General features: G+C 37.3%; 2 protein-coding genes across 3 annotated transcripts in view; both read left to right on the top strand.

Moving 5' to 3' along the window:
• Window positions 1-12,829, top strand: part of LOC109053914 (disintegrin and metalloproteinase domain-containing protein 9) — a 1,168,157-nt gene that overhangs the window by 112,511 nt on the left and 1,042,817 nt on the right. The window lies entirely within an intron of this gene.
• On the top strand, window positions 1,396-4,033 carry LOC109050120 (forkhead box protein B2-like). Its single transcript, XM_019067786.2, has one exon. The coding sequence runs from the start codon at window positions 2,358-2,360 to the stop codon at window positions 3,306-3,308; it is 951 nt and encodes a 316-aa protein (XP_018923331.2). The 5' UTR covers window positions 1,396-2,357; the 3' UTR covers window positions 3,309-4,033.

Below are 12,829 nucleotides of genomic sequence, written 5' to 3'. Positions count from 1 at the left end.
CCCGCGTGTCAAAGGCGCTTCTAAACACACGTTATTCGTCAGCGCTCAAGTTGCATTTCAAAAGACATTAAGCGCCGGACATAATGGCTCTGGGTGTGAAATATGCATGCGTCTCGTTCGCCGGTGACCCTTTAAACTAGAGGAACACCGGAGCTCTTCAAGAACATAATCAGAAAGATCTGTTGGCTAATTAATTGACACCGTTTTGAATATTCATCGCTGATATAACCACTACGCCTTTAATTATATTGTTGGACATCTCTCTCAGGAAGGTAAATCACTGAAGGCTTAATTAATGTAATGTATTCGCGACCCGCCGGGAAGCGCGTAAGAGGGCGCCTGGCGGGACCGTGCCGTGACATCTGGCCGCGCAAGAGCGGCGGCGCTTTTGTTGTTCTGTTTACCGGAGAACCTGTTCTCGGGGATTGTGGTTAGGAAGCGTTTATCCTTGTGAAATACGAGCAAAGTGCAAACAGCTTGACAGGTTGATTCTGACTCCGCTCAGCGCCGGTGAAAAACGGGCGCGCAAACGCGTGCGCTTCTGAATGACTTGTCACAAATATTTCACCCGAAATCACTCAAGAGTTGTGAAATGATACGTAATTGTGGAAGCAACGTGTTGTCTGTTACTGGGGTCAAGTTCTGACACAGGGTATCCAGTTTATGATGGATCATATTCAGGGAAGAAAAATTATGAATAGATAATTTTATCCTTTTTGCGAAGATGTGGTTGTCCTGGCGGCTTCCGTTTCTCACCCTCTCATTCTCTGCTGTCTCTCTCCATCTTTCACAACGATCTTTTCAATTTTTATTTTTAGCACAATTTATTTTAGCTTAAGGGGTGAGCAAAAAATTTTGAGCAAAAATGAGCTTAATAAGTTATGAGATCTCAGATCTGCAGATCTTTGTCAGAAGAGCTTAAAAGTTGCCTGGAGGACAAACTAACAGTTAGGCTAAATAAATAAAAAGCCACATTTATTTCCGAAGCTTCTCATAATATTCTGTATGTTATCACGAATGTCATATGAATATGTCTTATTTCAAATGATAATTATAAAAATAATAGAATTTAAATGGATTTTATTTAATAAATAAAAGTTTGTGCAATTGTAAGATAGAGCCTACTGGAGAAGGTAATGTAAAGAAATGATTTCCCCCTAAATGTAAATCCCTGTCGCCTGTTTCATTTTTATTTTAAACATCTAGAACAGAAAAATAATGAGAAAACCTCACTGTGAATTGTTTTGTCTCATAACAGAAAAAAATATTAAATGTAATTTTTATGACTCTGTTTTTCATAGCTGTAGTTCATAACTATACATTTCCAAATATATTGATAATACAGAAGTGGTATAATGGAAGTCCTTGACTTAAAGTTTATCAGCACATCTTTAGCAACTGTGGTGTAATGAGACCGAGCACAGTGTTACTCACACGAACACAAATCACCATCAGGGTATACATTCGAACAATGCTAGCAGTAACTAAACAGCATAAAAATCAAACATTCCAATATACAAAATTAATTTTTAAAAACCCTACCTTTTTAAAATATAAATAAAGAAATAAATGTGGTGGTTTGCACATGAAATAGAATGTCCCTTTCTCCATAAATATTTATTAATGCTATACTCTCTTATAGAACGGCTTTATTTACAATATTTTACATTTTAACAGTTTTACCGTGCATTAGTGAAAATTAAATCACTGTGAACAATGCAGGACAAATATTAACTATATCCCTGTTTGAATAAATAATAAACTTCAGAAAAGTTCGATTTTCTGGAATTCGAGACATTTAAAACAATTCCAGTGCACTACAAAAACAGTATACATTCACATTCACGTCATTAGTCTTGCAGCGCGTGTTATCATTATCAGACTCATTAGCGCGCGCTGCTCTTTGCTTCTGATTGGTACAGATGAGTAGGACTAAACGCATATGAAGTCAGACCCTCCCCCTATTTACCCCTTATTCGTCCTAAAGTCAGTGTCATCATAATAAAACGCAACTAGCGGGGGGTCTGGACCTCTGCCATTCTTACAAAAGCGTCGCGGATCCTCTGTGAGTCAAAGCCGAGCGCGCGCATCCTCCGGGAGAACTTCTCGCGCTCTGAGAGGAGTAACATTAGACAGGTAACTTTCAAACGGTCCCGTTTTCTTTTACATACTTGTGGATTTTGAACTTTGTGAGATGTATTCGTGACTAGCGTCTTATAAAGCAGCTGTAGGCTAAACATAAAAAACAAACAGCTGAAGTCAATCAAAATTAGGGTATTAGTGCGCTGAATGACTTTTTTATGTCAACGGACGATATGCTGGCTTGCTTCTGACTGATACTGAAAAGATTTTCAAAAATGCCTCGGCCAGGCAAGAACTCCTACAGTGACCAGAAGCCTCCATACTCTTACATCTCTCTGACCGCAATGGCCATTCAAAGCTCGTCTGAGAAGATGCTCCCCCTCAGCGACATCTACAAATTCATCATGGACCGCTTCCCGTATTACCGTGAGAACACTCAACGCTGGCAGAACTCGCTCCGGCACAACCTTTCCTTCAACGACTGCTTCATCAAGATCCCCCGGCGGCCCGACCAGCCGGGAAAGGGCAGCTTCTGGGCCCTGCATCCGGACTGTGGAGACATGTTCGAGAACGGCAGCTTCCTGCGCCGCCGCAAGCGCTTCAAGCTCCTCCGGGTGGAGCATTCGGCTTGCAAGAGTGGCCCCGTGCTGCACTCCTACCACTCTCATGCCCAGCATGCCTTGCACCAATCCCACCACCATTCGGGCAAGCTGGGCATGGGACACCCGGAGTACCTGGGCACCATGGGGCGGCTCTCGCACTTCCAGAGCTACACGCTTGGCGGCGGGCAGAGCGGCAGCTTCAAACACCCGTTTGCCATCGAGAGCCTGATTGGCAGAGACTATAAAGGAGTGATGGCCAGCGGGTTGCCCATCGCCTCGGTCATGCATCACCTCGGGTATCCCGTGCCCGCTCAACTGGGCAGCATGGTCAACTCGGTGTGGCCACATGTGGGCATGCTGTCTGAGCCGGTGTCATCAGAATACCCACCGTTCAATGTGGCGGTCAAGGGGCTGTACCATCATCACCCGGGAACCCAAAGCATGCCTGCTGTGCCGGTGCCCATCAAACCCACGCCGACCCTGGGCACAGTCCCGTCCTTGACTGGCATGTCGCCGGGAGTAACGCAGCTGTGCCCGAGAACAGCAGCGCTGATGGAGAGAGACGCAACAGCTCTTGTTGAGGAGAAAAGCGGGTCTCTCCATCCTGCTCTCCTGCAGTCCTGAGCCAAACGCTGAAGACTGAGACACGAGGGTACGTAGAGCATGTTTTGGGGACGGCTGTGGACTGATTTGAGATGCCAGCCTTTTCCGGAAGATCCTTTAAGAACTGTTTTTTATTTTTTTATTTTTTTTTTGCTGTGTGTTAAATTCTGCAGAGTGCAGATTGTCAGAATTCTGCTTTATGGTATGTGTACATGTTTTAGCTACTTTTAAAAAAAAACAGTGTACTGTACAAAGGACTGTATAAACTGGAAAAAGAAAAACATTGATGTACATTTTGTAAACCCTTAAACATTAAGCCTTATAAAAGCTACACAGACTGTGTAATGAATTAAAAATGATGACTTGCATGCTTGTGTGCCACTGTTGAAACAGTGGATCGCTGTGCGTCTGGGAGAGAGTCGTGAAATAACCCAAAGTGAATTTTTGCTAAATTATTGTATTCATGTAACATAGAAAATAATGTTAAATGTTGTTATATATTATCATAAATGTTATACATGTAAATAGGTGTAGAATATCATCACTTACAGCATTTGAATTGCACTTGTGGTATTTACTAACACAACACTGAAATATTTTACGAAGATGAAACAATCAAATAGACAGTTCTAGTGAATAAAAGCAGGCCTGGTTTAAGTGTGCTGTTTTAAAGTGGCATGTGAGTTTTAACAAAAAAATCAGTATAATTGTATAAGACTTGTAAATTAAATATTTTTAGAGTAAAATCCCAGTTTCTGTGCAGTGGAATGTCTTTATTTCTTTCTGACTGTCTTTTTCTCACTGATTTGTTCATTTGTTTATACAAGAGTAACATTATATCTCTTAGTTCTCTAAGCTGAATTTGCTCGTATATGTGTAAAATTAAAAGCATATATACTATGCATATATGTGTAAAATTATAGGCAGTAATATGAGAACATTCACTTAAATAAAAAGACTATTTTGTATAATACAAAATAGCATTTTTATGAATAGAAAATAGTTGTTAAATAATCTTTACATTGTGCTTGGACTGAATATTCTACTTTCATTTTGATCTGTTTCCTAACAGACAGTGGCTGAACATCCACAAGCATAAATAGCTTAATAGTTACAATTTCGCTTCCTCATCTTTTTTGAACATTAAGACAATTGTTGCTCCAAGGCACAGAGATGAAAGACCGATTCTATTTGCCAAACTACAGAAAACATGGAGCTGTCCAGCAGAGGAGCAGTGAGCTAATAATCCAGCCTGTTGTTGAGTGCTGCTTTATAAGTTTAGTGCTGTTCAATTCACTGCTGGACTCAATTCATTTCCAGCCATCAGTATTTAATGTAGCTTTCTAATACAGCCAGGAATATATTTCAAGAGTATTTATGATGCATGCGTACCTAACCTGCCTTTAAAAAATACAACATATGCAAAAAACATATAAAATGTTCAAGACAAGTCTTCCATAATGTATTATATTTAACTGATCTTCCATTTTAAGTATGAAACATGAAACTAAAACAATTTTAGAGAGAAAAAAAAGTTAAAATTGAAATGAAAAAAATTAAACCAAGTAAATGAACTTTCAAGAAGCAAACACATTAGTTTAATGTAGTTGAAAATGTCTGTTCCACTTAAGTGTAATCATGCGGTTCAACCTAGTGGCCTGTTTTTTTTTTTTTTTTTGATTCCCTGATAAAAGTGACACTTTTGTAACATTTTGCTGATTACACATGTAGATTTCATTAAATTATGTTGATACATGAATAAGGATGACTATAGGATCAATTCAATTATCAACTTAAACGTCAGTCTTGAAAAATCAACAGATTTCTTTGTTAAAAGGTTATTCTATGTGTGTGTGTGTGTGTGTGTGTGTGTGTGTGTGTGTGTGTGTGTTTGTCTGGGATGCTGTGCTTCACGTAAAGCGCCGGTCGAGACGGCCGCATGACTTCAAAAGCAGCCGTCTGATAAAGTTGTTTTGTCCTGCTTGGCTTGACATAAATTTCACCTTTGAAGATGAGAAGCTGGTCCTCTTCAAAACACAAAAGCTGCCAGTTGGGAGGCCATTTAGAGTGTCACTGTTTAGCATGGCAAAGGCTCTCTTGTACGTCTTGATTTGCGCGCTGCGGCACACGCTCACACCAGGAGTGAGCCGAACCTGCCCTCTGAACAAATAAGATGCACAAGTGGCTGCCTGATGTGAAAACTACACCCACATCGCATCTAGTCAATGAAAATGATCCGTCTCTCTTTCTTGCACTCTCTCTTCATTACTCTCCGGATTCATTACTGTCTGACGGTAGCAATCTCAATTTCTTGGCATCTTAAACGACATAAAATTTGTCTTTTACCATAAGCAGCTACAGTGTAAATTTCAAACAAAATGTGACATTTTGCATATGCAAGTGCCTGTTGAAAATGAAACATACGCCAAGTGAAAAAAGCAAATATGTGACCATTTCTTATTGCAATTACGATTACGCTGTGATTTTTCAATAAGAAGGATATGCTGATTTCTTTCAACCCTTGAGTCTTTTAAATATGGATTATCAGGATGAATAGGAATGAGGTTATCGTGAAGTTGCTGGTCTGCGGCTTGTTGAGGAGCAGAATTTGATATGAGATATTATTGTTAATTGCTTTGACTTCATCAGGGGTGGAGGTGACACATTCATGCCTGTCTTAATGACTGCAAAGACCTCGTCTTCATAATGAAGCGTTTAATTCATGAAGCCTCTTGCCTTCATGAGCCCCGGCAACAGCACAGCAACTTAGTGCAATTGTATAATTCTTTATAAATTTGATAATTCTGGCCACTAATTAAGTGTGGATTAGTAATATTATAATAGATACATTGTCTTAATTCTGCATAACACATAATTAAACTGATAGATTCACTGTTTAATCTGTCTGTCTCTTGAAATGTTGATATCAGGGAAATTTTACTGTTAAGTACAGCATTAGTAAAGACTGTACAAATTTAGGTACGGTTATGGAAATCAAACTCGCTCAACAACAGCAAACTCAAATACCGTATACATTACACTTTTTGCTCAAAGGTTTGTGGCCAGAAATATATAAAGAAATCAATACTTAAATTCAGCAAGGATGCGTTAAATTAATCAAAAGTGATGGTAAAGACATTTATAATGTTACAATTGATTTCTTTTTCAAATAAATGCTGTTCGTCAAATATTTCTGAGAAAATGTATCATAGTTTTCATAAATATATGAAGCAGCACAACATTAATTATTATAAGAAATGTTTCTTAAGCGGTAAATCAGCATATTAGAATGATTTCTGAAGAATCATGTGACACTGAAGACTGGAGTAATGATGCTGAAAATTCAGAATTGAATCACAGAAATAAATTATATTTGAAAATATATTCAAATAAAAAGCAGTTATTTTAAATTATATATTTTTTTTCTTTTTGTGAGCATAAGAGTCTTCTTTCAAAAACTCCTACCAACCCCCAGGCATCTAAACATACTTGTGCATTTTTTGAGGTGTTTAATTTTGTTAAATATTACAACTTTCAATGTTTTACCTTGAATTATTTTGAATTTCTTTAAAATATCATGATTTATTTAATCATTTATTTCTGCTACTTTTCAGATGCCTTCATTTATTGAGTTTCTTGTTATTTTTATTTTTTATTTTATTTTGTTTAAATTAAAGACTTTCTTCAAGTATGAAATTTTATAATAAAAATACACTTTTTCACTCTTTTTCAGTACATAAACTATTTTAGTATTTTTGTATTATTTTCCCCTTTAATTTCAATTGTCCCTTAGTTTGAGACTAATTAAAATATTAATATTAATAAAATATTTTAATTAGTGTTAAAATCTATAAAATCTATAGATGCGAACAACTTGTTAACTTGATGACAGTGGAAATGACATATTCAGATTCAGAAACAATGACAAAATGACATATTTCTGTGGCGATGGATGAACATTAAATTAAAACTGAGGGACGCATTCAAATGTATATCCTGGACAGCAGTGTCTTGCTCCTCAGGTTGTGATTCATGCGTGGCAGCTCGAAGGAGCTGGAGTTCAGTGGAAGCACATTGATCTGTTCTTTCAGGGCTGAGCTTCACTACTTGGCGTGTGCCTTCTGCCTTTCCCCTTCAACACACCTCCAGCCATAAGTCACCGGCTCATAATAAAAAGCTCATCTGCCATGCATTAACAAAAGATGAGTGGAGGTCACCAGAGCTGTAGTGCTGATCACTAAATCTCTCTTTCTCAGTGATCCACTAAGAACAGACAGCCATGCTCGGACTGCCCCGTGGGCTAATTGAAATGGTTGGAGGTTGTCCTTTTAACAAGGATTGTTAGATGCAGCCAAGTCCAGGTCAATGGTGCTCAATATAGCAGATTGTCTGCTACTTCCTCTGATTACCTCCATGAATTCTCAAGGCATAGTGTCAGTCTTTCTGAGAGCTTTATGAAGTTTTTAAGCTTTTCATAAAAGAACCAGAACTAAAAGAACAAGCTGTCATACTTTTACTCCAGTGACAATTTCTTAAGGTGTTTTTTTTTGTGTATGGACACAAAAAAATATTATTCATGAATGAATGAATAAATATTTATATATAAATGGTGTAATATTGATTAAAAAAAATAATAAAAATAAAAATTATACATCACTAAAATTTGTATATATATATTTTTAAAGATACACAAGGTTCACAAAATAATTAAAAAAATATATACACACACACTTTATTTTAAGGGGATGTTGTTAAATGAAATAATAATTATTATTAAATAGTAATTCATTACATGTAATTTAGGGTTAAGGTTAGCGTTTGGCTTAGGTTTACTTGTAATTATGCATAATTTACTGTTGATACTATAATATAACTATGTCACGTTAAAAATAAATAATTTGTTAAAAAATGTTGTCCAAAAGTTGTCTTTTTCTCAAAATATGCGTGGTTTTACTGTTTTGATTAATCTACAACTACAGGAAAAATATGAGGATACTGTAATTGTAGTATTTTTAGTATAGTATTTCACAGAAAAAGAGGATTTTGAACTAGATGATTGAGGGGAAAAAACACATAGAATCGATTTGAGTAACTGGACCTTTGTTTTAAAACCTGATATTATAACCTTTGTGACAACTTGCCCCGGTTGCAGTGTGTTCCTCAGTTTGATGAAATGGACAATATCCTTTTATCCAATATCCATTTTGTGGAGAAATTTATTTCCAGACGTGAGATACGAACCACCGTTTTGGGCAGCACCCTAATTTGTAAAAAAAATTTAAAATTAAAAATGTAACAGAACTTTATATAACTGAACTGTATATACAATATAAAGAAATCAACAGAAGTCTATGGCATGTCCACATTTAGATGGCTAAGTGAACGTGTGTGTGTGTGTGTGTGTGTGTGTGTGTGTGTGTGTGTGTGTGTGTGTCTCCATGCATGTGGGCTCATTTTTTAAGCGAGTGTCTGATGAGTGTTGAGAGATGCACACACTGCTCATTTCGAGTTAATTGGCTGTTGACAGCAGTTAAAGGAAAGGTCCTGCGCTGCCTCCCTGCACATTTATCTTGCTATTAGAGCAGGCACTTGGGTTTTTATTGGACTAATTAGCACTCTCTTTCTATCTGCTCAACACTGGCCTTACAGCATGTGCACTTCTGCAACATTGTGTTTGTGAAAGAGTTCATACACGGCACATCTCTGTAATAATTATCCCAATTAGACAAACACTTTGGCCACTGTTAACTGGTCTTGATTCTCCTTCCTGTAAAGTCTCAGAGTGCTTGAGAAAGTCACAGCTGAGACAGGAAAGAGCAAACTCGCGCTCGCCCTCTTGTGTTCAGAGATTGTATTCCGTTAATGAAACGAGGCAAGCTGTCATATTGATATTAGGACAGTTTGTAGCATGTCTTTATTACAATTCTTTTACTCCAAAAGAATCGTTTGCTATTTTGTATATTATTCCTGAAGTTATGGCTTTTTTAGTTATTGTTTGCGTTTCTTCCACATTTGTTTTGCTGTTGGTTTACCTGAGAAGCCATTAAAAGACCCAGAACACATTTTAAATGTTTCTAGTTTGTAATTGATTAACCGAAACTATTACAGATGATTTACTTGAATTGAAATAAAATAAATGTAAAATATTAGCTGACAGACATAAACTTAAAAAACTAAAACTGAAATAAAAACAAATAAAATCTAAAAAGTTAAAGATAAAATCTAGATAAAAGAAAAAACAAAACAAAATCAAATTAAAATGACAAAAGTACATTGAATTACTAAAATTAAAATTTGAAAATAGAAAAATATAAATCCTTCAACTGTATATCAAATATGAACAAAACTAAAATGACACTGGAGTAAACAACAACCCAATTTTAAGTATTGATAAATCACCTGTGATTAGATCTTTTTTAATCAGATGTGAAAATATAAACATTTTTGGTAACAACTTTTATAGTTTTATTTTATTTTATTTTTTTAAATAATCGAAAGACATCTTATAAATTTAGCCTTTTTGAAATTCTATATTATTTCTGTACTTTTATGAATTGTTTTCTTGTTCTCTCTTAAATCCACATTCTGAGAGATTTGAACTATTATAATATGTCTATTTAAAAGTTTCATAAATGTGAGATGCGTACAGTAAATATTCACAACACAGTTAAGAACAACACAAGCATCATGATGCTTAATGCTCAGTGATCAGCGTGTGTGTAACGCTGTGTAACATCTGTGCAGTTCACAAGATCTATTTATTCACAGTTCATTTTTTAACTTAATCATTATGGCTGGATGTAGGTTGTGTTTAGAAGTCTAATTAAACACTGTCAGCTCCCATCAGCTCCCATCATATAACTAGCATGACGTTTCCTAGCACTGCAAATGTAAAGGAAAATCTGATTTGTACTGGATCCCCTAAGGGCACACGGTGAAGTAAATATATGGGAAGAAAAATATATTTGTGTTCGCTGCTTCTGTGTCAAAACTTTTGTGAGCAAATGCAAAGCTTCTTGGGAGGGTGTAAATGTTTTGTATAGGTGAACACAAAGTTTCTTGGGAAAAATGCAAAAGTTTTGCAAATAAATGCAAAGTTTTTTGGGGAAACCAAATTTTTTGCAAGTGAACAGTTTCTCAGGAGACCCAAAAAACTTGCGAGAGAATGCAAAGATTCTCAGGGGGATACAAAAGAGTTGTAAGGGAATTGCTGAAAAGTTTCTGGGTAAAACAAGACTCGCAAAGGAACACAATGTTTCTTGGGGAAACAAAAACGTTTTGTGAGGGAATGCAGAGCTTCTCATAGCAGTGCACACTTTTGGTCTAAACTTCCATTACTCATCTCCCTTTAGGAGCTCCACACTGAACTATCATTTTACCCAATCATTTTTAAACATGTTTGCAACATTAATAAACCAGATCCTTTTGAGTCACAGCCCTATTGAAAAAAAACAGCATACTGTATGCTGGTTAGGTATGTTTTGAAGCATGACTGCTGGCTTGAGTTGGTTTAAGCTGGTCCTGAGCAGGAGCTAGTTTCTCAGGACCAGCCTAGGACCAGCTCATGACCAGATCAAACCACCAGTCATGCTTCAAAACAAAAAGTTCCTGATGATGGCGCTGTGTTGCCGCTGCAGCTTGCCTGGGGTGAGGCTTTGTGTCAAGCTCCAGGCTAGAGGTCGAAGGTCAGCAGGATCTCTCAAGCCTTCCACCGAGATCATACGGATGTGAATCGTCATAGAGCACTGGGCCTGTGTCCTGAAGGCAAAGATGCGCACCCGGCCTCTCAGAGTGCAGCGGGGCTAGTTTGGCACAACGGGATGTTTGAATAACTTTTGCAGTGTGAGGGACTTTTAACGTGAATGTTTTGTCTGGAGTGGCGTGAACTTTCTTTTTCTCGTCTCTGGAGACATGAACATCTTGCTGAGGTGGCTCTTCAGAGATGGTGGACTCCTCTCTTCTGATTGGTGGAGGTGTTGAGTAAGGGGAGGAGTCAGCAGAGGGCGTGTCGCTCTCATTGCTAGCCATCTTCATCACTGCTCTGCAGGACAGTTTGAGGGTCATTTGCTCTAGTGTGTAACTGGTAAGTGTATAATGGAACAAAGACTCTTTGCGATGCGTGTTCGGACTCTCAAATAAACCGGACTCGTAGCATTTCAGTGAATATGGGATGGGTTTGAGTTTTTTTTAAAGCTGCTGTGGGTTTATTTCGACTAGATCTCAGTGTCTGGGCAGTACCAGATCTTGACAGTGATGTTTTTGCGAAGCTGGAAGCTTTTTTTCTTCGTTGTTTTTCTTTGTTTTTTCAGTGTCTGCCATGAGGCAGTGCTTGGTCAGCTTGGGCTGCAGGAAGAAGTCAGGGATTTTATCAGGTGTGAGGACGCTGCTGTGCAGCACTCTGAGACTTTACAGGAAGGAGAATCAAGACCAGTTAACAGTGGCCAAAGTGTTTGTCTAATTGGGATAATTATTACAGAGATGTGCCGTGTATGAACTCTTTCACAAACACAATGTTGCAGGAGTGCACATGCTGTAAGGCCAGTTGCTCCCACCTGCACTTTCTGGAGGATCCACATTGTGATTGATAATGCTGATCAACCCTGCAAAGTGAAAGAAAAGGTTCAAGGGTTAGTTCAGTCAAAAATGAAAAATACTGTCATCATTTACTCTCATGTTCTTTCAAACCTGTTTGATTTTTTTCTTGTGCAGAACACAGAAGAACATATTTTAAAGAATGTTTAGTTGCCAAACCGATACCCATTGACTGCTACTGAATTTGCAAATAACAACACTGAGACATTTCTCAAAATGTTTTCTTTTATGCTTCACAGAAGAAAGAAAATCATATAGGTTTATAATGACATGATGACAGAATTTTCATTTGTAGAACATATATCTCTTTAATGATAAATTAATACCATTTTAAACAATTGTGAGACATAAGTTGATGAACTATACACTGTACACATATACTGTTCACTATGTATTTTAACATCTAGTATGAAGTTTAGAAAAGCAGTTTGTGATCCAGCATCAGAGTCTGATAGCCCTTGTCTTTCATAAGTGCATCATCTGGGTGAACTTGTTCGAATTTTCAGTGTGTTAACACAATACACACACTATTTATTCTACAATATGGCAAAGAATAGTGCATAAATAGACAAACTGGGACACACCTATAATAAATAATAAAATATTGTCATGACATTTTAAACTGTAATAGATATATTTCATCTTGTGCAAATTATAATGAACTATTAGCATTTATTATGTCAACTATAGATGGGTGATTTTGTCCTTACCTGTTTGGATGATCTGCAGTGGAGATCCGTGAGTTACTCTGTGTGGTCAGTGCTGTGTAAGTTCAGGTCAGTCCTTCATTTGTTTCAATGCACAGTGGCCAATCACAGCAGACCTTCTGTCCTATAGGCTGCCTCTCTCTTTCCTCTGTATGTAGCCTAGTTTCTTTATCAACTAAAACCCTTGAAACTGATTTCAGAAAAGCTCCCACGATCAGTAACCCATAAAACATTTCTATCACA

This window comes from Cyprinus carpio, chromosome B8, assembly GCF_018340385.1.
Source record: "Cyprinus carpio isolate SPL01 chromosome B8, ASM1834038v1, whole genome shotgun sequence".
Lineage (NCBI taxonomy): Eukaryota > Metazoa > Chordata > Actinopteri > Cypriniformes > Cyprinidae > Cyprinus > Cyprinus carpio.
The sequence above is the reverse complement of the archived record's forward strand: the minus strand, read 5'-3'. Positions and strand labels throughout refer to the sequence as shown.